This window comes from Lepisosteus platostomus, chromosome 9 (assembly GCF_059453375.1).
Source record: "Lepisosteus platostomus isolate fLepPlt1 chromosome 9, fLepPlt1.hap1, whole genome shotgun sequence".
Lineage (NCBI taxonomy): Eukaryota > Metazoa > Chordata > Actinopteri > Semionotiformes > Lepisosteidae > Lepisosteus > Lepisosteus platostomus.
In genome coordinates this window covers 60,240,992-60,267,143 of record NC_142619.1, presented here as the reverse complement: position 1 = coordinate 60,267,143, position 26,152 = coordinate 60,240,992, and the positions used below count along the sequence as shown (strand labels likewise).

General features: G+C 45.7%; 1 protein-coding gene across 1 annotated transcript in view; it reads right to left on the bottom strand.

Annotated features, from left to right (window-relative positions):
* The window catches only part of utp20 (UTP20 small subunit processome component), a 41,274-nt gene that overhangs the window by 9,619 nt on the left and 5,503 nt on the right, over positions 1–26,152 (bottom strand). The window contains exons 13-51 of the mRNA XM_088645936.1: positions 25,174–25,329; positions 24,965–25,053; positions 24,388–24,493; positions 23,529–23,679; positions 23,332–23,394; positions 22,950–23,108; positions 22,043–22,119; positions 21,800–21,879; positions 20,987–21,224; positions 20,095–20,298; positions 19,483–19,573; positions 18,886–18,971; positions 18,025–18,150; positions 16,899–17,065; positions 16,479–16,687; positions 15,614–15,757; positions 15,298–15,377; positions 14,638–14,873; positions 13,921–14,065; positions 13,676–13,763; positions 13,015–13,158; positions 12,832–12,885; positions 12,567–12,719; positions 11,732–11,887; positions 10,883–11,023; positions 10,602–10,739; positions 9,926–10,065; positions 9,436–9,524; positions 7,352–7,626; positions 7,090–7,229; positions 6,742–6,898; positions 6,545–6,643; positions 6,075–6,242; positions 5,617–5,783; positions 5,064–5,211; positions 4,373–4,489; positions 3,740–3,910; positions 1,724–1,855; positions 1,339–1,449 (exon numbers count right to left, since the gene is read on the bottom strand). Coding sequence (XP_088502062.1) covers positions 1,339–1,449; positions 1,724–1,855; positions 3,740–3,910; positions 4,373–4,489; positions 5,064–5,211; positions 5,617–5,783; positions 6,075–6,242; positions 6,545–6,643; positions 6,742–6,898; positions 7,090–7,229; positions 7,352–7,626; positions 9,436–9,524; positions 9,926–10,065; positions 10,602–10,739; positions 10,883–11,023; positions 11,732–11,887; positions 12,567–12,719; positions 12,832–12,885; positions 13,015–13,158; positions 13,676–13,763; positions 13,921–14,065; positions 14,638–14,873; positions 15,298–15,377; positions 15,614–15,757; positions 16,479–16,687; positions 16,899–17,065; positions 18,025–18,150; positions 18,886–18,971; positions 19,483–19,573; positions 20,095–20,298; positions 20,987–21,224; positions 21,800–21,879; positions 22,043–22,119; positions 22,950–23,108; positions 23,332–23,394; positions 23,529–23,679; positions 24,388–24,493; positions 24,965–25,053; positions 25,174–25,329 — 5,395 coding nt within the window. The remainder of the gene's footprint in view (positions 1–1,338; positions 1,450–1,723; positions 1,856–3,739; positions 3,911–4,372; positions 4,490–5,063; positions 5,212–5,616; positions 5,784–6,074; positions 6,243–6,544; positions 6,644–6,741; positions 6,899–7,089; positions 7,230–7,351; positions 7,627–9,435; positions 9,525–9,925; positions 10,066–10,601; positions 10,740–10,882; positions 11,024–11,731; positions 11,888–12,566; positions 12,720–12,831; positions 12,886–13,014; positions 13,159–13,675; positions 13,764–13,920; positions 14,066–14,637; positions 14,874–15,297; positions 15,378–15,613; positions 15,758–16,478; positions 16,688–16,898; positions 17,066–18,024; positions 18,151–18,885; positions 18,972–19,482; positions 19,574–20,094; positions 20,299–20,986; positions 21,225–21,799; positions 21,880–22,042; positions 22,120–22,949; positions 23,109–23,331; positions 23,395–23,528; positions 23,680–24,387; positions 24,494–24,964; positions 25,054–25,173; positions 25,330–26,152) is intronic.

Here is a 26,152-nt window from a genome sequence, read left to right as displayed (position 1 = left end):
GTGCAACTGGGGGGTGTTGCAGCTGTGAGCCGAGACGCAAAAACCACGTTAATGGTGTTTCCAAATCAGGTGGGAATACAGAAACAAATGGAGACTGTATTACTTTCAGAACAAGGGAGATTACCCTCACAACATCATACTGCTGCCGCCACCTCCCCGGCTGGTCTGAACAGTGCCACAAGCAGAGCAACGTTCACCAAAACAGATCCTCACACATTGTCCTCCGCTGTTGCGAGGGCCAAACGGCATTCATTAGTGAATAAAACACTTCACTGCTCTCTCAGACACTTGTTCTCTGGCCTCAGAAGGTGACAATTACCCAACAGGTGAAATACAGGCATTCTGCGCATTTCCCTCTGAACCTGATTCTGCAGATGGATTAGGGGGATATGAGCGTGCAGGGCTGGTGCAATGACACCCTGTCATTCAGCATATGGCCTGCCCACACAGAGCTGTGGACGGACAACCACAATAATGGGCCAGCATTTTTATATGTGACCCTGAGCATGATGGGATATTAATTGCTTAATTAACACCTGCTTTCAGCAGACTTGTATTCCTCATTTACTCAAGAGTTTGCTTTTTGGCAGTTTCCTGTAAGTGCTCAATGAGTTTAGCACATACAGTTTTAATGTGGAAGAAGAACATCACAACCTCTGGGCTACCTCCCTCTTCACCAAGCGCCCTTAAATTGCGCTGACAGCAACCAAGTCATCTTCATTATGCAAGCAGAGCATGAACTTATCTTTAGCTCTTCTTGCATTAAGGTTATGTCTTTTGCTATATATGCAGATTCGTCACCACCTCATTTTGCAACTTACAGTCTAGTCAAATGATCAAATGCTGGATAATAACAGTGGACCTACAGTATGCCAGGAAAATGCACCCACACCATAAACAGAGCCACGAGAACCCTTCACCAGGGGAAACAAGCACTCAAGCTTCTTTCTGTGTGCGCCACACTCGTCTGCTTGCCGAGAACAGGGTGAAGGATGACTCACATAACAATATGACTTTTTTCCCCACAGATCAGTAGACCGGTACCTGTGTTTTTTACACCACATTACTCTCAAAAGTGGATTTTTAGGTATAAAAACAGCCAGCCATGGCAGATAAAATAATAGGCCACTGGGCCTGGCCAGCATTTATATATGTGACCCTGAGCATGACGGGGTGTTAATTGCTTAATTAACTCAGGAACCACACCTGAGTGGAAGCACCTGCTTTCAGTAGACTTGTATTCCTCATTTACTCAAGGGTTTCCTTTATTTTGGCAGTTTCCTGAATTTGTTTTTTTTTTAAGTGCGTGAGGATACCTGAGTAAACGCTGTAACGTACCTGTCGACACTGGACACGGATCTGTTCGTTCTGTCCAGTTATAGAAAACTTGGCCACTTTCTGCATCACATCTTCCATTTCCGGAACAACAAGCTGCCTCGACAAAATAGCCTACGTAAAAATAGAAAGAGTATTCAAAAGAGGCAAATATTTAATTAGTAGCAGTAGAGGATGTCAACCTCTGTCTCCTCTCCTTGGGAAAACTCCAGGGACGATTACCTTTAAATCCTTTCAAAGGCTCCACTGTGTGGCATGTTTTGTGCTTTACTGACTGTGCTTTAGTGCCATTTCACTTTCTGGCTGTTTCCAACACCCCTCCAGTGGTGCCAGTGTCTATCTGGAAAGAGCCAGTGCAGATGGAATCTGATCCTGCAGGCCTGCTTACCTTCAGCAGCCCGAACGCTGTTGCCTGTCTGGACTGGTCGTAGATGTCCTCTTCCGCGTAGGCCAGCAGCACCTGCAGCTGCTTGTCTGTGATGCTGTGCTTCTTCACGTTCTTCACCAGGATCGAGATCGACTGAGAGGGAGGTAAGAATTCAATCAGCGTCTGACTAGCAAATGGTAAAAGCTGCTTTTACACATGCCCAGCACAGCATTGTGCAACAAGGATATAGCCTTGGAAAGAGCCCTTACAAGAGGAGCTAGAATGCTTCTCTGTGGTCTGGGAGATATCTTTCAGGAGACGGGAATATGGAAATTCCTCAGCTTTATTATCTAGAGGCTGCCTTAGATGCAACCTGGCTGGCTTGTAGCCTCACTTGCAGAGATTACTGCCCAGCGGACTGCCTCCAGAACTGAAAGCTTTACAATGTGTTGGCATGACCTCAGCATGGCAGCTACAGAATTTAAAAAAATTAAATAAGAATTGGCTCTGGCGTATGCACATGACTTGATGACCTAAATCTGTGCTAAAGCTATATTTCCTAAGATAAACAAGTGAATGAGATCTATAAACGTCAAGCTTCCATCTTCTTGGCCCTGACCTCCACTGGCCAATGTTTTGACGCCCGGGAATGTTTATTTCCCTGCTCACTCTGGGCTTTGCGGTACTCTTACATGATTTCCCTAGCAAGTCACAGGTTTGTACCAGAAGGAGCTCTTGCACCACCTCATTCCTGGTCACAGGGTATTGTCATACAGTACAGTAACAGGGCAAATGAGCTAAAGCTCTTTAGTTTAGACTAAAGGAGATGGAACAGAAATGATATCCAAGTATGTTACATCCTGAGGAATGCAGATAGGCTCCATCTAGGGCAAAGAAAACAAGACTCACTTCTTCATACAAAGCGTAGTTATACTTGTGAACCTGACAGTTGAGGCCCAGACTCAGGGATCCTTTAAGAGACAGCTGCTGCAGGAATGTTCAGATTCACTTAGTGGCTAAAGTTTGAATCATTGGGTCGAAAAGGCCAAGTCTAATTTGCATCCTTTCTCGTGTTTCTGTGTAACCACGGTTTAGTATTTCAGAAGTTAAACAACTTCAGCTAAAACTCTAAGACTAAGTTTGGGTCTTGTTTGCACTACACATTCTTAGCTAAACTAAATCTTGAGACAGAGAGAATTTATATTCGACTTCAGGTTCTTGGTGCTCAGCTGGCAACTAGCCAGGCAACACCACTTGTGTTCCCAGTCTCCTATGAAGAGAGTGGTCGGGTCAGTTCAAGATCTTACAGGCCCTTGGTCCTGCATCTGTATGTCTAAGAATGTGTTTGAACGGCACTCTTCTTTCGACTGGCACTAAATTACTTCTGTAGTGAACATCGGGCTCTGCGTTTTGCCCGTGCTGCTCTGGATGTGTGCTGGGTTTGTGTGTATAACAGATGTAAGTAAGCATTTAGCAACGGACATCTGGAGGCGGAGGGACTGTCACTTTTATTTTTCCAGTAGCACCCCACTGAGCACAGTCGGACTGGAGGAGGCTCAGACACCTTGATAAGAAACTTAAGACACATTTTAAATTGCAGAAGAAAAATAACAAACCTGCACCTTATGGCAATGGCTAAGAAATAACTTGACTTAGAAAGTGAAAGGCTGCAGAAGGCAAAGAATCCATTTTCTATCAGCCTGAAGGCTGCAGCTTCTGATGTTTAGATTCTTTAAGATTCCATTACATAAGATATTATAATCATGTGATTAATTTCTACCTTGATACACAGAAATAAGCTGATACAGGTAATTTGCTGACTGCTGCACCTGAACAAAACAATTGTCTTGTCTCCTAGAACAGATAATTCTGCCTTAAGCACATTAAAAATCTCACACGAAAGTACTGCGCACGATGCCGATGACCTAAACATTAACTCTCGGTTTAACACTTTTAAACTTTGATTTGCACATTTAATAGAAACCAACTCAGCGCGCACTCTGGTCATAGAAAATGAGGGATGATGATGAAACTCACTTTGAAACAGTTGACAACCAGATGGAAGTTTTCCCCCTTGGCTGCCCCTGCCTTGGCATAGTCCTTCAGCAAGACAAAGAGCTGCTTTGTCAGCACCTCCGCCTGCTCTTCAATGGCAGGAAGGGGGAACTTGAGAACCCACGTGAAACACAGCAGAGCCTCAGTGATCACCTGCGACAGAGAAACGATCAACAGAAATCCCCCGCAGAACTGTTCAGAAAATATCTAAGAATAATTAAAATGGAACATTTATTAATTAATCTGACATCACTACTTAATTTCACGTCCGTCCCGCTAAGTTCTTTGCATTAGTTCTCTGAATGCCTTTGATTAAAACTGAGAACAGGAGGTGTCTTTACCCAAAGGGTTGTAGGAGTGTGGAACAAGCTGGTCTTTTAGAACTGCTAACTACCAAATGGGGACGGGTCCTCTTGTGTGTAACCTTTCCTATTAAAAAATCCACACCCATATCCCAGCTTTTATGTGCTCTTTTTCAGACTTCTGTATGCTCAATTTCTTCAGGTCTTCTCCCCCGGAGGGCTACAGTGCGAGCAATGACATCTGAAAGACACTCTTATCGGATCGGGGATGGGCTCGGCGCTCCGGGGGGACCCTGGCCAGCTGCTGGCTCACCTTCACATGCATGGACCCCAGGCAGTCCAGCAGGAGCTTCACGAAGGGGTCCAGCATCTCCAGCACCGAGCTCTCAGAGGAGTTCACTTTGGACTTCTTCAAACTCATGTGCAGCAGCTGAGAGAAACAAAAAGATTGAAGCAGCAGCTTCGTCACCAGTTTTTCGGCGAGCAACACGTGTGGCAGGTGGTTTAGTCCACTAACATGTCTGCCTGCCTCCAGGACCGATTAGCCCGCTGCACCTACATGTCATTCATGCTCTTCTGGCTATGGTCTTATTACAGCTCCCACCACGAGGCTCCGGACTGTGGGAGACAGTGCGTGACTCTGGGAGACTCTGATTTCTGTGCAGCTGCCCCAGAGCTATGAAATGATCTACCGCCACGTATCAGACTTCATATCCCTCTCAGTCATTGTCTTAATACCCAATTTTATAACAAATGTTCAATTTACTCTTGTAGTTTGTGCGTGTCCCTTTCTGTTCAATTGTTTTATTGTACCGTGCCTTGAAATCATTTTTTTATTAAATTAAATTACATTTAATTAATTAAATAATTAATTTCAGAAAAGAAAAGGCAGCTGCGCTCTGGTGAGGACTGTTCCTGTAGATTCAGCGTCAGGAAACCAAGCTCTGCTCATCCCACTGCCCAAGCGAAGCCCGGCCAGCCTGAAGGCTGCCCAGCTCACCCACCCTGAGCCCCGTGTCCACCAGGATGTGCATGTTGGTGCGGCTGCTGATGGGGGCCTTCTGTCCTCCTCTCTTGGGGGTGGGGGGCAGGAGCAGGCAGCTGGGGGGCTGCAGTCTGGGGTCGGGGGGCGGCTGCTCAGAAAGCTTCTCCCTGCGGGATTCACAACCACAGAGAGGCTTTCAGACATTTTCAGCAACAACCGACACTGGTCAGCATGTCAAGAGCTCAAGCTCAGAAAACAATGCGGCAGCATTACTGTCTTGCTCCAGCTCCCATCTGAGTCAATGTCTGTCTGACCCAGCACAGCGAGATGATGGCAACAGAGACAAGAGGCAGTAGGCCCTGGACACATCTAGATACTGACAATGGCAAGTAAAGGTTTCACATCCCAGTAAGATCTCATGCATGGTAGCAGCTTTTCAACTAGGATAGTTCCCTTGACCTGGGTGGTTAAAATGCCTGCAGGGAGATATGAACGGCAGGCACACAGATACCCCCCTGTCCTCTGCTGTCTGCCCAGGGAATGAGAAGGCACCGGATGCAGGCGTGACCTACTTGTTCTTCTGCGTGAGCAGCGGCAGGCTCTCGCTGACCAGCCCGTGGCTGAGCAGCAGGACGGGGCCGGCCGTCATCGCCTTGTTGAGCAGCAGCCCGGCCACAATGTGGCGCAGCACTTCGTGGGCCTTTCTCGCCGTCTTCAGCCTGCTGGCGTCCTCTAGGATCTGGGGGGACCAACAGCACACGTCCTCAACTGATCAACTTACAAGAACCTGCACTTCATCAGGCAAAAAACAAAAAAAGATAAAATAAAGGCGTACGTCCAAAGCGAAAGGCACTATGGTCAAAGTTGGTGCAGGTCACCTACAAAAACAGCTTTTATTACGAGATTCAAAATTTTCTTTTTTTATGGGGGAAACTATGACCGAAACACAATAAAGCATATCGACTGTAGACACCATCCCTGCGCAGCAGCCCACCAGGAAAGGAAAAAAGAAATGATTTGTGCGTTCTACCTCTTTCAAGGGCAAAATAAGACGAGCCACTTGGTCCTTCCCAGCAAACTGGGCCAAGATCTCATAGGACTCGTAGCTTTTGCTGCTTCTTGCCTCCATCACCTTGGAGACAATTCCTTTCACTTCCTTCTCTTCAGCCACATTACCGAACAGCTCGTTGTTGAAGATCTGAAGGGGTGAGAAGAGACCAGCTGAAACACGAGGAATCCACGGTTCCATCGCTTCGGCGTTTGTGTAAAGACAAAAATCAGAACGTTCATGCTTGTTTAGTTCTTAGTTTTCATACTGTATATTCATTTTTTTGTAATAAAATGTACAGCATTTAAAACACGATTTCACTTTTGTTTTTAATCCAGTTTACATGCTTCCATCTCACATAAAGGAGAAAAACTAACTGCACCACCAAAATTGTTCAATCCAGATGTATGAGTAGCTAAACCGAACAACAGTGGTATCTTCGCCATTCTGACCTCCACCAGGATGTTCATGCAAGGATCCAGGTCTCCGCTCTGCAGTGAGCCACTGACAGCCTTCAGCAGCTGATACACGGTGAAGCTCAGGACGTGCACCTGCGATGAAACCCAGAAAGCACCACGTGAGCCCCGGACATCTACAGCACAGAGAGCACAAGCCACAGCTGCGAGCCCCCGAGACCGACGGACTCTACCTGATAGCCCTTGACTAAAACCGACTGCATCTCCCTCAAGAGGTACTGAAGGTAGCGGCAGCCCAGGGTCTCTATGATTTTGATAAGGGTGTTGCGAGCGACATCTCGGATCTCCTGGAAGCGGTTTCTCAGCAGCACACACACCTTCAGCAGAATGCTGTCAGAGCACAGGAACAGAAGAGCCATGAGAAAACAACGTTAGTAACACCAAGTGTTACGGGGATGACTGCTGCCCCAGCAAACCAGACGATGACGTGAGCCTCCTGTTCTTCATATACAGCAGTCACAGCACCCTGAATGGCAGGTGACAGGAGTAAGTTATCCTGCCTCTTGATCGACCACACCTACCCAGGTAAGTTTGCTTCCATGACCTCCTGTGGGAGGGACTGCATGACTTTGACCATGGCGAACGCTATGGGAATTCTGACCACCTCCTCTTCCTTCACCTCCTTCGATTTCACCAGCTTGTGCTCGTCGTCGCGCTTCACCTGCAGCACAACAGGAAAACGAGGGCATCACGGCTACCGGTCCACAGATACCCCCCCATACCGCCGCACTGCACCGCCCCCCCAGCAGTGACGTCTCCCTGCGCCGTGCTGGTTGAACTGACCTTAGCTGTGAGACACTTGTGAAGCTTTGGCAGGATGCTGTTGGTGACCGTGCGGTGAATTGTCTGAATCAGGAACTCCAGCTCCTCCTTATTGCTCGAGAGCCCTGTGAAGTCCTGTTTAGTGGCCACTGCACAGGAGACGCCGTCTTCCTGAAAGGCCACTCCAGTGTCGGACGCTCCTGCTCCAACAGGCCCGGCTTCCATGCCCTCCTCTGTGTCGCTGTCATCAGACTCCATCACCTCCTCCTCCACCCCAGCGGCAACGTGCATGTCACCTGCTCACACAGAAGGCAAGAAGGATTACAGACCGGAAGAGGCAGTTTGGTCCATCTGGCCTGTTGGGTGTTTAGTAGTTAATTGATCTGAGGAACTCATCCAGCTGTTTCTTGAAAGAAGCCAGGGCACTTACTTCATTAACACAGCGGGGAAACTGGTTCCCTAGTCCCACAACAGCAGAACAGAAGTGCCTAATGTTCTCATGTGTTACATGCACTTCCACATAACTTCCCCTTGTGTCCTCTGGCTCAAGTCTCACCCTCGAATCTAAAGAAGACAGCTGAGTTGACTTTGTCAGTGTCTTTGAGGATAGCAAATACTTATATCAGGTCTTCTCATAATCTGTTCAGTACAGAACAGAAAGCGTTCTGTTCCTTCAGCCTGTCAGTGAAGCTCATTCCCTTCAGCCCTAGAATGTATCTGGCTGCTCTTCTCTGGACTGAATCCAGAGAGCTTGTAGAGGAGCAGTATCTTTTTCAATAACATGCTGATCAAAATGGTATATAACATTATAAATTACTAGTGCATTATTCAATTTTAACACAAAACCCATTGAATTAAATCAGACAATTTTAACTATATATCCTGATTTGTTTCCCTACCATGTCTAGAAGATGAAAATGATGCATATATGATGCTGAAGTCTTTCTCTCTTCAGGATTGGTGCTTTTCCATTTTCACTGTGTATTTTATGTTTGTGCTACTTGAATATAACACCCTTTTCTACATTGTTTTGGTCAGGTTTTTGCCCAGTCCTGAATTTGTGACTTCTGCCAAAGGAGGTGTACCTAAGTACAGACTGTCGGGGTGCCGAAACCTTTACACATATTGCATTCACTGTTTTATTTTTTTCAATCTGTAATTAGTAATAGCAATTGTGCACTGAAATGTGCAGAAATATGTCATGTTTAAGCTTGTATCCTGCAGAGGCTGTGTTTATTTCTTTTCACGCAGAGATTCTGTGAAACATGCAGTTTGACCAGGGGTGCCCAAATGTTTGCATACAACTGTAAGAACACGACGTAAGTAAATTCATTTAAAAATTAACATGAACGGTCTAAATGCTGGAAGGCCTGACGGGCAAACATCCACATCCACAGCTGCTACTGCAATATTCTGACAGCACCCTGTAGCCTGCTCCTGTCAGATCTCAGCAGCTAAGCAAAGTTGGGCTTGGTCAATACTGGGACTGGAAACTTGAAAGCAACATATAAAAAACGGGATCGACTGGACACACACTACATACTCCAAAATATATTTATTACTTCAACTGTCAATGTTTTGGCATAAAAGTCTTCGTTCTTCAGGATTAACAATCATGTTTTATATATCGCCTTTTGTTTAGACGGCGCTTCTGTGACATTCTGGTGTGCATTCTTTTATTCTCTAAATTTTAAAGGAAAACCAGGCTGGTGTTTTAAGTGTTCTTGATGCTGGACCTGGAGCAGAATTAGTGCCCCAGTATGGTGACCTGGGACACTAGGGTGTAGCAAATGCCAAACTTTGTTTGAGACCATAAAGCATTAGGGATCCCAAAGCAGTGCTCCTGTGAGCAGGTGTTTACACTGATGCCCTGACTCTGCCCCGGGTTTGCTCTGTCTTCCTGCTGCTGCTCCTTAATTCAACTCATGAAACACTTTCTCCCTCCTCCAGCTGGTCAGTTGTGTAGTGGAGCTGCTGTTGCAGAACTGGGAGATGTAATGGGATCCATCCTATGAGTAAAGTGTTTTGGAATCCTTTCGGATGAATTATTACCGGATTAGACATCAGATATTCCGGATTTCTGTTATTTCCCTGTTTTCACTTACTTTCCATCTTGCTGTTCTCTGCAGCTTTGAGTTCCTTCCCAAGCGTTTCATAATCAAAATGGAAAGCGTCTAACACAGTCACCAGCAAGCTAAAGGGAACAATAAAAACAGACCACTGTTAAGGGAGCGAAACACAGTGGTTGTATTTTTCACATTGGTTTTGTACAAAAATAGCTTCAATGGAATAAACGCTAGAGGCATGTACTATGTACAACAAGCCAAAATATAAACATTGCTGGGTGCAACTATTCAATGCCTTGCTGTAATTTAAATAATGTATAATAATCAATCAGAAAGGTTACAGGTTTGCTCTTATTTGCCAGGTTACAGAGACAACTAGCATTGCTTTAGAGGGTCTATCTGCCAAAAATGTTAACTTCATGCAGTATTTTTGTTCTTTGAAATAAGAATAACACAGGACGCGTAGTTAGAGGAATTGCAGAAAGAAAAAATGTTCTTTTCATTTAAACCGTAAGCAATCAGCACACACCTGACAGCCAGTTTCTGATCTGCCTGTCCTGTCTGCAGCACGTGCACAAAGTACTTCAGGTAGTACATGTATTTGGACCAGGGCAGACGTCTACAGACTGCGCCCACAAGCTCCACGGATGCAGAGATCACATTCTCGTACTGTCAAGACAAACATTAGTGCTTAAAACGGCTCAAGATAACAGCATCTTAAAGCCTTTACAAACAAAGAACAAAACAAGGATAACATCAGTTTGTCAAGTGACAAAGTCAAATGACATTAGGCCAAAAGTCAGATTTGAAAGCCCAACATATCTGATAGGCTTCAAATGTGGTAATACTGTGGAAAGATTGACCACATTTGAAGCCTATCAGAGATGTTGGGCTTTCAAATCTGACTTTGACAGATGTGCTTTGTGGTTACCTGGACGTGCTTCATGTGCTCAAAGACATCTACATTGTTCTTGTAACGCATATATAATTCTAATACATACTGTACTGTATTGTAGCTAATGCACTTCCAGAGTAATTCTAGAGCACTGAACACTCATCATTTCATAACTCTTCACAGTTGTCACTCTCTTTATCTGAGCTTAGATGCCGAAAAAAGTTTTTGCCACCAACAGCCACAAGAACCACTTGACGTACAAACATGATACAAGAAGGTTTTGGTCTTGAACGTGTTGTGTGCGTGTTACCTTTAACATCTTCTCGTCAAACAGTGCAGTCATAGGATAAGGCATGATGTAGCTCTGCAGGGATTTGGGTGACATAACTATAGTTCCCTCTGTGAGCTGTTTAGCAAACTTTCTTAAGGCTCGAGCTCTCCTGTGGATCTAAGAAAATACAAACAGAAGACAGACAAATCCTTCTGTTAAAGACATTAATAAAAGGAAGCATTGGTTTTTGGAGTAGATGCAGCTCTTTCTGAAGTCTTTCTGCTGCAGGTAAGTGCTGTACAGATGTGCTTTGTGGTTACCTGGATGTGCTTCATGTGCTCAAAGAAGTCAGACTCCGGGTCATTGTAATCGGTCAGCTGGACCAAGTCCTTTAACTCCGGGTTCGAGGGGAATGTCTGGATCAGGCTAGAGAGCACTGTTGTGTATGCTTGCTGAACACTCTGTGGAAACCGCAAAACATAAAACTCAGGTTAAGAAAAAGCAAAGACAACCATTAATGGCTCGTTTCCATTCACTCCAATTTCTTTTTTTTGTATGCACTTTTGTAAACTCAAGGCTTCGATCATATGAACTCATGACTTTGCCTATCAAAAATGTTGTAAACCTGGGGACAATGACCATTTACTCAGAAAGCAGCCCATCAAATGACATATTCTTAACATCATACCTCAGCGACAGATGAGTGTTTGCAGAAACCAGATGAATTAGGATTTTAACTACACTTTTTAACAATTTAAAATGGGCTGGACCCATTTCAAATGCAAATTAGCACGCATCCGTCTCTACATTCATTTATGTGAAAAAGCATTTTGATAGATATACCAAACTCTGTGTTAAGTATTTCTATGTACAAACTTATTGTTTCTTGGGAAATGCATACTTAGTTATTTTAACAAACATAGTTTCACACCTCTTTACTCAAGTCATACTTCCTTTAATCATGACCAACATCTTCAGGTTCATTACCTATAACATGCATTAATATAAAAAGTGCTAGTTTTAAACCACTTTTTAAGAGGAAAAATCTGTTACCATCTCAATAATACATTGGTTACAAGATCTGCAGGGTCTTGTGTGACATTTTGTGAACCGCTATTCCCAACATAACAATAATGTTACTGACACTAACTGCAGTTCCATAATTTTACCTCTGTTTTGCTCCTGAGCCCTCTCTTCACAGCCTCCAGCATAGTTCGCTGGATTATTTCTCTGAACTCCTCTGCAGTGTGGTCCACAGTGGCTACCTGAGCGATGATAGCCATCAGGCACAAGGTGGCGCTGTCACCCAGGGACATATCGCCTAACTGAAAGAGAGGAAAAGGTATTATTAGCAGGGGTTCTTATTCGTGAGGGATGCGCCTTACAAATTCAGATTAACCATTTTTTTTAAATAAATCAAGTAGAAGTATGAATTTCTGAATTGGTGGCGGATAAGGCAATATTTCTTATGAACGCCATTATATTTTTGGCTAGCTAGTCTCTGTCTGAAGAAAGCACAACTAATTGAAAACAATCAGAATTAAAAACTACTGGTTTTACCACAAGTCTATGAACTACAAAACACACCCACTGTACATTCTTAGCTCTATCTATGACAGAATAACAATAACCCAAAGAGCAGCAGAAGCAGAACCATGCAAACTCCACACACAGAGCCAGAATAAATAGCCAGGGATACCCACTGCTTATTATTATGCATAATTACGTGAGCTGTTTCATTACTTTTTGTTTACTGACTGATATACAAACAAACAGCAAAGTCCTGAATGAACATCCAGATGCTCATTGCTACACTAGGTAAAACTGCCTTGTAAAAAGAAATTTAAAATACACCAAGAAAAATGGGAAAACTGGTCTTGACTTTATCTTTGATAACAAGGAGGGCATCTGTTAGTGACATGCTACTAACTGGTTTCTACAGTGGTTCCAAACAGTGAGCCTCCACTCCTGGGTAAAACATGGAAAACCCAGAAACGGACTCACCTCAATGGAATGGAAGCAGTTCTGCATGACTGTGAAGAGGTAACTGACATCGAGAGTGGTCATCTCTTTGATGTGTGTGGTAACCGACTGGAAAGCTGACAGGCGAAGGTCGAAATTGACTTCATCCAGGTGTTTTCGGTCGAAAGCATTCAGCTGGAATAGAGGCGAAAATTAATTAATTAGGGATGGTCTGATTGGTCGCAAAATTCCGAAAAGACAAGGCAAGGTTATACTAATCGAAAAAAATAATGGAGAGAGGGATAACCTTGGCCGTGATGTCAGTAATGTACTTCAATCCACTGTCCAAATCCGCTAATGTCTGTAAATAGAAACAGGATGGATTTGAAACAATATAACTAGCTGTGTAAAAAAAAACAACACATTTTTATTCGAGATGTTGATACGAGATATCAAGGTGTTGATGACAAAGGCGGTTGTAGTTTGTGACCTGGAACAGCCTGCAGAGAGTCTGACGGGACAGCTTGTTCTGGATTATGGAGAAGAGTCTGGCTATGGGCTTGAGGAAGGCAGCTGGGTTTGCGCTTTGCTTCAGTAAGTTCTGAGTCGTCTCCAAGATATCAATCTCCGTTTCCTGAAGAGAAAATAACAACTGTGAATACTGGACATGTAAAAAAAAAAGGCCCAAAAAAACCCACTGACATTTTATGATATCCCAGTTTTTGTGACAGCATTAATGACACCTCTTAAGGTCCTTTAAATTAAAGTCATCTGCTCTGCTTGCTTCCACCATCACATCAGAGCTGAAATAATGGGCAGTTTGGCAAGTGCTCAGGGCTCTGGACTCCTGACCACATGGCTGTGGGTTCAAACCACAGGTGGGAACACAGCTGCTGTACTCTTGAGTGCTGAACTTTACCCAGAAGGCTCCAACAAACCTCGCTGCATTAACTGCTATCAAAGTCTGTAACAAAAGAAGTAACTAAGCTCCGTAGGTTGCTCTGGATAAAAGTGCCAGCTAAATAACAAGTCTCTTCAATGCTTTAAGGACAATAATATATACATCTCCTTGGCCTACTGCTAGGAGAAAAATCACTTTTCGTCACCAAATCAAGGACTGCCAAGGACTCCCTAAGTCATAAAAAACATACCTGTGTATTGTTGGGCTTGTGGAGATAGGGTAAGAGGAGTCTAATGAGCACTGAGCTCTGCTCCTTGTCACTCACAAACTTGCTGATCCTAAAAGACAAACAAAGCTTGGTGAATTTCCATTGCTGTAAACAATAAACGAATCACTAGTTGTGAAAGCATGAATAAAAACACTCTTAGCTTTTTCTTACACGTGTTTAAAGCCCATTAGCACCTCTAAAGGCCCAGTAACAAATCGCCAACATACTTGGACAGGATGCCGAGCTCCTTGCTGACTTGTGCCCTGAACTTCTTCTTCTTCATCCGCTCCGCGTTGCCCACCACCCCGCTGAGGTACTGCAGCACGGCCGGGATGCAGGGCAGGAGCAGCTTGCAGCCCAGGGTCAGGTGCTCTAGACGGAGAGCAACGAGGGTCAAACACTCCCGGACTACAGCATCTATCGGGCGGATAGTTCATTAATTCAAGTTCAATACATTATTGCCACAACAACTACTGTAACCGCATGGAGAATGATTAGCTGAGCTCATTCCATTAAAAGACATACAACGCAGACATATTTCTGTCCTGCGACAAATTTCACTGGCAAAGGCACAGACAAAGTCAAAACAGTGGACTTCTGCAGGATACGTAGTGAAACCTCGAATGAGAGAGGCACAAGTGAAAGCTAAGTGGAGATGCACTGAGACCCAGGAACAGGAAGCTCTTCTTTACCCAAAGGGTTGTGGGAGAGTGGAACAAGCTACCCTGCCTCGTTTAAGTCGATACTGTGGCTCCTTCTCAGCTACTAACTACCAAACCGATGGGCAGATGGGTCTTCTTCTTGTTTTGTAACTTTTTTATGTTCTTATGTTACAACCGGCTACATTTCTTAATAGCTGTTCAATAACCACACTCAAAAGCTGTCCCGGTTTTATCTGTCTTCCGGTTTCCTCCCCCAGGCGACCCATGCTCCTGGAGCGGTACCTCCGGCAGCGCCCGTCCCTTCCGCAGGCTCCGGAACCACACAGCAGCCGACGGTCAGAGGGCCGGCGCCTTCGCCAGGCTCGAAGTCGGGCGCGGACACGAGGCTCTCGGCGACGTCCATGACCACGCTCACCGTCGCCTGGGAGACGTTCTTCGCCGAGAGCAGAGCGAACACGTTGTGGAGGACGTCGCACTCCGGGCAGCCCGGCTTCTGCTTGGCCAGCAGAGGGAAATACCTGGAGCCAACACACACGGTCACATCACACGGCCTCCCAACGTCACGCGCTTTTACTGTGCGGCACGGCCAGCGAAAGGAGGCTTGCGAACTGAGCAGACCCTCCACACAGCGCGTCTGTGCTAAAGCACTGCGTGCTCTGAAAGTTAAAGAGCGTGGAAATGACCTAAATAAAGGCTCTCACACCTTCAGCCCTGAAGTGTGTTTCTCGATAATACACGCTTGAAGCGAAGACTTCGACTACAGGTAGGTTCCAACAGCTAGCTGATATACTTGCCTCTAAAGAAGGTCTTTCTCTAGTGAAAAAGGAATCGTCTCCCGCATCACTGAATTACCGGGGACGCTGCCATGAAATCAGGTATTTCTGCTGCTGGCAGATGTGTTTTGTATGACAGGAGTGAGAGAGGTCAGGACAGGAGCCTCACCTGGCATTCCGACTCCACACATGGAGCAGTTTCAGCAGTGGGGTCGGTGCATAAGGGCTCTCAGAAGGAAGACGGGTGACCTGTAATATATCCAAAGAACCGCGCGTTTCTTACTCTGGAAGGATTAAAACAAAGCGCACATACAATGCTTTTCTTCACAAACAAGGGAGAACAGCCCTATAACATCAATGTCTGATTTATTGTTGAAGAAGAGATTGAACAATGGCTGAGGGTTAAATATGATAGAGAATGCACACAGCCCGACGTCCTTCATGAGAGACGCAACAAGGACGAGTGCAGACACTGCGCTCCCCACCTGGGGCCAAACCACTGCCAGGAACACGGCGTCAACTTCCTCCGCAGCAAAGCTGTAAGACTCAAAGCCATCGAAGAAATCCTGGATTCGGAGGATTCCCAGGCGCCTCAGGTTCTTCAATGGGCTGCGACATCCTGCTTGTACCTGCAAACGGGAAAGAAGTGAGAACCCCAGCCGAGAAATCTGCCGGAAGGGTCAGACGATTCTTCTGGTCTTCGAAGCTCCCTTTCTGTGCAGTTCTGTGAATGTGTTGTTCAGGTGTTATTTCTAAACATTTACTCAAATACCGGTTTGTAAACAGAAGATGGAACAAAATAAAGTAAAACTCAAATCTTCTAATGAGTCCCCTTACTGTGAAGTAACAATCCCCCCCCTTTGGAAACAATACAAATTCCATCTGCTGTGTCTAGGAGCCATAATCCGGGACAGGAAAGTGGCTCAAGGAACACTACCACTTGGGAGTCACATTTTCGGTTAACACAAGGTCATGAGGTCCGGAACACAACAGGGAACATGAACATACAGCACCATTAAGGAAGCTCATAAGAGCATTCTGTACACTCTGTTACTAAAACATCTAGTTTATTTTGAACGTCACACTCAGCACTGTAGCTTTTGTTGCTGAGGGTGTAGGTATGGTGCACACTTCGGCATACTTGCTGCATGAATAAGCAGAACTGACTGTAAGAGCTGTTTGTTCCTAACAATTACAAAAGGTCAACCCTCTGCTTTGAGAAAACTGTTTCCTCCAGGTCACGGCTGGATGAGATCACTGGATCGCTTAACTAATTGTAACCCACGAGTCCGTTTGCCCAGCCTGCCTCCTCTCGTTAGTAGCCTGACGTTCTAATACAGATCTGCTCACCTGTTCCCTTCGGTCCAGCACGGCGGAGGCGGAGGCTGTGACACACAGGAGGATCTGCAGTATCTTTGGCAGGTAGTGGTGAATCAGGTGGCCCAGTCGTTTTATGACGAGCTCGATGCTGTTGAGAATGCTGTGCTGTTGGCCCAAAGGGAGCACCCTGGACAGGTCCGTCTGCTCCAGGGCTCGCTGTACCGCAGCCAGGCAGGGACCTGCAGGCAAGGGGCGTCAGTCCAGCTTACAGCTCTCCCCGTTTACGAACGAACAGCCGACGCGAGAGAAAACAGTATTATTTCATTAAAAGTACTGTAAAACCGTTTAACATAAAAACACACAGCAAAACCGTGCTGTGTGCTGTTAAATGGAGACAACTCGGGGACAGAGACTACAACATCGCAACGCTGATACTGCAGAGGGAGGCACCTTGGCTGTAGTGACGGACGGGCTCCAGGAGGAGGTCGATGAACATCCCGATCTCCTCCGGGAGGGATCCCGCTAGGAAGCGCAGGACGATGGATGTCCGAGTCACGGCTCCTGCTTTACCCTGGGACCTGCTGCCCGTCTTACTCCTCATCCGCCCGTAAAGGATTCTGCAAAACAGGGCCCGCATGCACACTGATTCTCCCTTCGCCTGGGGTATCACCCCCTTAAAACACATCCAGGAGACCTGACTGCGAAATGTAATCCTCTGCAGTGGTGGTAAGGTGGTAACAACAACAACAACAACAACAACAACAACAGCTACACTTTTCTGGACACTGCACTCAAAGCTCTTTACAGGATATGGGGATCCCCTCCACCACCACCTGTGTGCAGCCCCACCTGGATGATGCGACGGCACCCAGAGTGCTCCAGTACTCTCCCCACACACCAGCTCTCAGTGGGGAGGAGAGCAGAGTGCACCAGTACTCTCCCCACACACCAGCTCTCAGTGGGGAGGAGAGCAGAGTGCACCAGTACGCTCCCCACACACCAGCTCTCAGTGGGGAGAAGAGCAGAGTGATGAAGCCAGTTCAAAGATGGTTATTATTAGGAGGGCCATGATTGGTAAAGGCAAGGGGGAAATTTAGTCAGGACTCTGGGGTTACACCCCTACTCTTTTCAATAAACACCCTGGGATTTTTAATGACCACAGAGAGTCAGGACCTCAGTTTTATGTCTCATCCAAAGGACAGTGCCTTTTTACAGTAAAGTGTCCCCATTACTATACTGGGGCATTAGGACCCACACAGACTGCAGGGTGAGCACCCTCTACTGGCCCCACTGACACCTCTACCGGCACCAGCCTTAACTTTCCCTGGAGGTCTCCCATCCAGGTACTGGCCAGGCTCACACCTGCTGAGCTTCAGTGGGATATGCTAAAAATATGTTGCTGGCTACAAATATGGTACAGCGAGTGTCTAACCATTAAAAATGATCATTAACAGGGCAGCTATACCTCCATATACAACCCAGTGTGAAGACTTTGGTTTAAGCAGAACACAATCGCATTCCCAGGCAGCCACAGCTCTGCAGAAGGTCTCTGCTCGGGGCTGGGTTCTGGTCTCACCTCATTAGAACAGGCATGAGTCCCGGTCTGTGGGGCGCCTCTACTACAGCACACTCTTCAGAAATGTTAAAATGAACAATCTCCTCTTTAAAGAGCTTGTCATCCAGGAGCCTCTGGAGGTTTTCCCTACAGAAGGAGACAAAATCAGACATGAGAAAGCGCTTGCCAATATGATTCATCTGTTTTCCAGTTTGCCCCCAAACAACAGCACAGCACACTGTTAAATCGACTGCGACTTTCTTCAATGGTCTCGGAGACATTACTGCTGGTTCTAGTAACATCGCTTTATTTTATTTTCCAGTAAACACTTGTGATTGCTCACAACTCATTCTGTAAGCCCAACAAGCAAACAACCCAGTTCTTTTAAAAAGTTAAACTTACTTCAACAGGACAAGCTACTTTTAGCGCAAGTACTTTGCCAGTAAAATCTAACACTATCTGAGAAAGATCAGAGCTCAAATCCTGGCCCTGCAAACTTGGTTGGGATTGTCGAGCTGAACAGGAAGACATCAGCAGCAGTGTCAGACTCCAGCTGTGCTGGAACAACAGTTCAGCAACGTTCGTCTCATTAAAGATGCTAACAAAACCAGAACACAAAAACACAATCCGGAAGGTCCTGTACTAGTCATACAACATTCAAACCTAATTGGGCATAAAACCTTCAAACAAAGCATATGCTTTGGCACAAAATGTTGGTGCATAAATTTGAAGTGCTCTCACCAGTGCTTTTGCACATTCAATGAGTAGGCCTGATGTAAGAGTGGAGGGCAGTAAATCTCTTAAAGACCTGGTTGTCGTGGACAAGCCTGAGCAACAAGAAAAGAGGTGTAGACAGGAAGCCCCCGCAACAGGTTAACCTACTTGTAAGGCAGAAGGAAGCTGTCTTTGTAAGTCAGGATGCACTCCAGAGCTATTTTCTGGATCCCTTGGTCTTGATGGGAAAGTAGCTAAATGTAAAAAAAAATCAAACGTCACGCAAAGTGATAGCAGTAGTTTTCAGTACCTCTTTGAGATCAAATTTCTTTCAGGATAAAATATGAGAAACAAGAGTTTAAAAAAACAAAACAAATCAGAAGTCTGAAAAAAGTCATTGTCTGCATTTTAATGTGATTAATTAAAGACCAGATCAACTTTCAGGGCAGACACAGCATTAGTTGGCAGGTCACAGGTCCAGGTAACACTTTACATGTTGTACTACACCTCTAAGTTATTCCTTATTTAAATGGCAAATTGTTCTAAAACACCATATGGGTTATTCCTCTGTTACCTGTGAACATTTTGCCAAAATTAGTTTTACATCTCATTCATTATCAAACTGCACAGCAATGCAGTCTCTCATGCTAAGATCCAGGTAAAAAAACATCACATTAAGAGGGACAGGTATCAGCTTAATGTAACCACCAAACCCTTTCCCACAAAAACACTCAAACAGCTTGAAAACAAATCAAAACCAAATACCCGAGTGTACAGCTCTCTCAGTTTTGGCTCCAGATAAAGGGACCGTGGATTGGCAAACAGTGAGAACACTTTCAGGTGTGCGATCAGCTGCCTGCCAAAGAAAATGTATTGTAAGACTTACAAAAATTCAATTTAAGGAACAAGTAAATCCGTTTTCCTCTTGTGAAAATGAAAGCGCTTCTGCCTCATTCGGTGAATTAAGGGCGACCCTCAGGGGCGCCAGATTTCACAAGCCACTTCAATTTCGAAAAGAGCCCTGTGATCGTAATAGTCAGAAACATGCCGATAAAGGCATTTCTTACTTTTAACGCTGCAGATTATGCAACAGAGGGCTTCAGAGTCGGCGCGTTAAAGAGTCGGTTATACTGGCAGAAGCAGAGCTGATGTGTTTGCAGTTTGTAAACGAAATGAATTAAAACTCCCCCCCCCCCATCTTGCATCTTCATCTAGTAGCAGCCAAACTGATCCCAGGGTCTGGCCAGGCTGTACTGTGAAAGACTCAATCTGCTTCAACAGGATGGCTGGGCACCTGGCTCCTGACACCCACTGCCTTTTATGCACAGAAGGGGCTCCTACCAAGTAGAAAAATGACAGGATCTAAATTGTTCTCACTTAGCGGCCGCCTTCCTCGGCGTCTTTTTCCCAGCCTGCTTCCGTGGCTCTGCGCGGTCTTTCTCTTCCTCCTCCTCCTCCTCCTCCTCGTCTTTCATTCCCACGTCCTCCTCTCCGGCCTCCTCTGGCTCCGGCGCAGCACCGTGCTGCTTGCGCAGGTCCTGCGTCGGCGCCACCAAGAGATCGGCTGGGTAGTACTCGTTACTGCCATGGAGGGACAAGAGCGGACAAGCTGCACTCTCACCAGGGCTCGCTTTCACATCGCGCGAATTCGGAACCGCTACCTCCAGCTTAAAACGCTCATTATTAAAAAATACTTTCATTCCTCAGGGCTCACCATTGCGAAGAGCCGCAAAGTGCTTCACGTGCAGGAGGGGCCCTGCGACACGCCGCAGTCCAGCTGCAGGAGGCAGGAGCTGCCTCATTCGGTGAATTAAGGGCGACCCTCAGGGGCGCCAGATTTCACAAGCTAAGAGTGAAACTTAGCCAGGACACCACAGTTAATGCCACTTCTCTTTAGAAAAAAGAGCCCCAGGACCGTAATAGTCAGAAACTTGGTTTAAGTGCTCACTGAAAGGACAAATCCTTCTAGAGTACAGTGTCCCTGGTCACAGCAGACAGTACTGGGTTTAGAAATTCTGCTCCGGAGTGAAGAGCGCCCCCTACTGGTCCAGCAACGTCACTTCACAGCAGCAACCTGGGTTTCCCCCCCCGAGGGTCTCCCAACCCAGCCCTGACCAGGCCCAGCCTTGCTCAGTGTTAGAGCTCTCCTCTGCTTAGTGTAAGACCCGTCGTGGTCCAGCCACAGAGCGGTGATGCTGCCAACACACAGCACGCAGGAGCGAAAAACCCCTTCGAGCCGCCCGCCCCGCCCCTGCAGCGCCTCACTTACTCAGTGAACCTCAGCAGCAGCGGAGCCAGCTCCCTGGAGCGGGGCTCCACCCTGTCGGGGAACAGGGCCATCGCCTTCCACAGCAGGAACCGGAAGTTGGTGAAGTCGGTCCGGTCGTCCAGCTCCGTGGCACCCCCGAGCTGCTCGAGGTACAGCACCCCCACGTCGCCGCACGCAACTCTGTCCCGATCAAGGCTCGCACCCGGCTCCTCCTCGGCCTCCTCACGGAGCTCTTTCTCTGTCGGGCAACCAATCAGAAATGGTTGGAAATACTTCATGTAAGGATAAGGCCAAGACTAGTGTGAAGTTCATTTCAGCTCAATGCCATGTCAACAAAACTGATTGGAACTTGCCCCAGTGCTGCCCAGATAAAAACAACAAAAAACACATATTACACTTATACAGATCACATAATACTCGCAACACCCAAGATCTACATATTCCGTTGGCTAATAGTCTCTAGATTGGTGCTGTTTTATTACCGAGCAGGACTACTGTACATTTGATTACGTTTAAGATTAAGGTTAAGGCAAGACTGAGCGTTCTCATACAAAACGCAACGCGTTCCATTCAAGCAGTGTGTTGAGAAAATTAAGCCACAAAATTAAGTACAGAGGCATAAAAACTCTTGTTCACCGAGGAAAGCGACAATCAATAAAAGAAGTAATTTGATTACCACAGTGAAAAGATGGAATGAAACATATTTTTCAGAACTGAGCTGCGGAGAGTCTCAGCAGGACGAACAGCCTGCTGACAGTGGATGGAATTAGGCCTCCTACTTTAATTCTGAAATTGAGAGTCAAGAGGACTTGCCTGCTAAAAGTGCCACCATATCCAGATGTTCGTAAAAGACTTTCCAGAAATCTTTATTATCCATGTCCTTGGCATGGGATCTAAAGACAGACAAGCAACGAGACTCAGTAACATCCACAATGATGATATTACCATACATTTTATAAATGATGCGTAAAACAGATCAGAAGCAGCAGACAAATGAATCCTGATGGATGGATACTGCAACACATGACACAGAAAAGTGACAAGTCCTGTACTCACACTATGAGCTCAATAACAGGGTCCCACAGAGGACTGAAGTTGAGGTACAGCATTGCGATCAGGTAGCGCAGGGGAACCTGGAGAAGAAAACAAAAAAACACAAAGGCTTCTAGAGGACATGGGCTTGACTTCACCCGGATGTGTAACTATGCCAAAACAACAGGGTACTATGCAGCAGAAAACTGTCTGTGTGAGAGCTAGTGAAAAGTCATAGCTTTCATCCATCATCAGAAAGCTATGGCAACCTAGACACACAGGGATCAACCTGGACGGCACCTGGAGGAAACTGGAGTTCCTGGAGAAAATCCGGGAGAACATGTAAACTCCACATGGGATTGTGCCCCAGGCCAGAACCAAACCCAGGAGCTGCGAGATAGCGCCGCTAATTAGTCTGTAAATATTTTTCGTTATATGTGGACTGACTGCACAGTTTTTAAACTAAATTCTAAGTGGTGGAAAGTCCTATCGTGTTTGTCCTGGCCTCTTTTAAAGTATTTAATTAGTCTGATTTCCAACAGCCCTGAAACTGAGCAATTCATGATCAGACTGCAGGGTGAGCACCCCCTACTGGTCCCACTAACACCTCTTCCAGCACCAGCCTTAGCTTTCCCAGGAGTCTCCCATCCAGGCACTGACCAGGCTCACACCTGCGTAGCTGCAGTGGGCTGCCAGCTGTTAGCTGCGGGGTGATATAGCTGCTACTCACTGGCATATTCTCAGTGAGTCCTTAGCTGTGCATTATACAGTTCTAAAATATCATCCCCCAATTTAAATTCCATTCAAAATGAACTGAATAGGTCAGATTCATTGATCATATAACACAAAGTTCATATTGACAGACCCTGTGAATTATCTGACTATCAGCACATTGCATGTTATGAACATAGCGCCTCGCTGGCTCCCTCACCTCCTGGAAGGCTCCTCTGGGAAGAGAAGTCTGCACCAAGTCGTGTCTGAGCTTGCGCAGGTGAAGCAGCTTCTCCCTGTAGTCGTGGACAGTCGCTGGAACCAGCTCTGCTTGCAGGGAGATTGCGAACACTGTCTGCGTTTCCACTCGTTCCTCATCCTGGAAAAAAAAAACACTCCGCTCAGATTTAATTTATTTTTTTTTTACTACAGTAACGGGAACAATAACTATTACTGCAACAGAACATGTAGTGCACCCCATTTTTTTAAAACTGTTGGACCAGCTGGACCCTGTAATCAAAATTCCATTCATGGCAAACGGGGGCTGGATTCTGAAAGTCCCTGAGACATCGGGAAAAATAATTCCGGAAAGGAGAACCTGCCTGCGCTCGCTGTGGAAGCTCAGCTTCAAAGTGAGTAAAGATTCTCAACGTCAGCAGTCGAACCTGAGGAGGAGAAAAAAAAAAACACGTTTTTGTGCAAACATGAATGTATATGTTATGTCAGCAATAGCATGGAAATCAACCAACCAACCAATGCATCCTTCCTTCCCTTACAGCAGAAAAACATGAACGGTCACCTTGGATATATTTGAAGAGAGGTTGCGGTGAAGAGTGGCATATAACCCCAGCAAGGCATCATGGGAGAGGTGCTCGGTGCAGCCGTTCAGAGCCAGTCTGGAGTAGTACAGGTCTGCCAGCAGCAGGGCAGACAGGTCCGAGGGGAAGCTCCTGCAACACAAATATGTAATGCGCTTTCCAAGAAGATTTCCCCGAGTAGGATCGCTCAAGCCTCCATCAATAAGTCTGCACCCTTGTTCTGTGACATCCAATGACAAACACAGTGGAGTCAGACACGAGAGCTGTACACAATCAACCAGGTATGAATTCCCTTTGTTGATGATGAGAAAGCTTAACACTTTGATTCTGAAATGAATGATTCTGATTCGAAAAGGGATATCCACAAAGAGACAGTTATTGAACATCACAAAGTGAGAAATAAGGAAATATTATTTCCTTATTATGAATATTGGAAATATTCAAATATTATATGTGACAAATGGGGTCTTAGCACAAGAAGCTTGCCTATTAGAGGAAAAGACTGATTATCAGATCAGTAAATCACATGTCCATGCTTTTCCCTTCAATCAGGTTTGTGTTACAGTCACAGTATTTCAGAAACATTTACAGTTTACAGAACTGCAACAGGTTTTCTCTTGAACTATTTTTTCACTTTTTCACATAAAGAAATTTAAAGAGGGGATGTTGAACTACAGAGCAGTCAAGACTGCTACTCTGTTGTATTTAATCACACAAGGCACAGCACAGATGTTAACATCTATTTAGCAAAGTAAACCTGTGACATGACATCAGCAGAATATATATGTACTAAGTGAAAAATGTACCATTTCAAAGCTGTTCAAAACTTCATTTGCTTACTTTACAATATTCTTAACACGTTCCACGGGCACCAGGGACAGTATTTCGGCAGACTCCTTTAAGCTTAGCATGGTGCTCAGAGCCTGTTGGGCTACAAAAAGCCCACCTGTGGACCACGAGGAGATGAAACAGCTTTAGGATGAACAGATAACGAGGATGTGGACATGCTGAACTGAACATCCATCACAGAATGCAAGGCAATGAAGTTCCTCGGTATGTCTAAAATATGTTAATCTATAAAAAAGTAGACTTGTTCTTTCATTAGTTCGTTCTATCATCTTTTTATAAATTTTATCTACCACAGGTTTTGTACCTAATAATTCAAAGCATAACATTATGCTTATAAAACTACAGAACTATAACATAAACTACAGAATACAAACGTTCATATTCATACTCAAATAAATACATCAATTTATCAGTCTTGAGTAATTATCAGCCCTTTAATGAAAACCAATTACAAAATAATATAGTATAATAATATAGATAATATCTCAAGTACCTGCTTTTCATAATCCTAGTAACATTGATTAAAAAGACTGCATTTTAAAACAAACTTCAGAATCTAAGGACCAACCTTTTCCCAAAGACTGGTCCTCCACATTGTCTAACAGGTGATCAATCAATGACGCGAGAACGGGAATCACTTTCCCTGGTTCAAGAGGTCTGAAACACAGAAGTAAACACTGGCTGGGGACAACGTGAAAAACTCAAAACGATACACACGTCTCCACACCCAGAAACAGCAAAGAATGAGGTGACGTTGCGGCTGGTGAAATCTTTTACCTGACGTGGGGCAGAACGACCAGGGCAGCCCAGGGGGTGGACAGGTCAGGGAGTGTTCCCTCCTCCGGAACGTGAACTAGGGACAGGATATATTCCGGCACAGAAAACCTGCGCCCCCTCTTCTCCCGGGTCGGGTCCTGCTTCGCGCCGGCCGCTCTGGGGAGAAGACAGACTCGCCTCTGTAACTGCGGGGCGGCCGCGAGATTCCCGGTTGCGCTGGTATTCAGCAGATGAAACACCGACGGCCTAGTAGCTGCGAGCTCAGGACAGCTGCTGACCGTGAGAGCAGCTCCACTGATAAAGTGTGTTTGAGTGACAAACTACATCGCTGACGGGAGCACAGTTTTATTATTATCGTTATTCTTAATGATCATCATCATCATCCTTACATTCTACATAGCATATTTCTGGACACTCCAATCAAAGCGCTTTACAGGTAATGGGGATCCCCTCCACCCTGAGTGTGCAGCCCCACCTGGATGATGCGACAGCAGCCAGAGTGCGCCAGTACCCTCCCTACACACCAGCTCTCAGTGGGATGAAGAGCAGAGTGCACCAGTACACTCCCCACACACCAGCTCTCAGTGGGGAGGAGAGCAGAGTGATGAAGCCAGTTCAGAGATGGGGATTACTAGGAGACCATGACTGGTAAAGGCCGATGGAAAATTTGGCCAGAACATTGGAATAACACTCCTTCTCTTGCTGAGAAGCGTGATCACAGAGAGTCTGGACCTTGATTTTATGTCACATCTGAAGTGACGAAGCCAGTTCATGAATGGAGATTATTAGAAGGCTGTGACTGCTAAAAGCCAGGGGGAAATCTGGCCAGGATGCTGGGGTTACATCCTTACTCTTTCTGAAAAAATGCCATGGGATTTTCAGGACCTTGTTGTTTTGTCTCATCAGAAGGAAGGTGCCTTTCTTCGCAGTAGACTAAGCTGTTCAAGAAGGGCGACTGCCTTTCACCGCCACCTTGTAT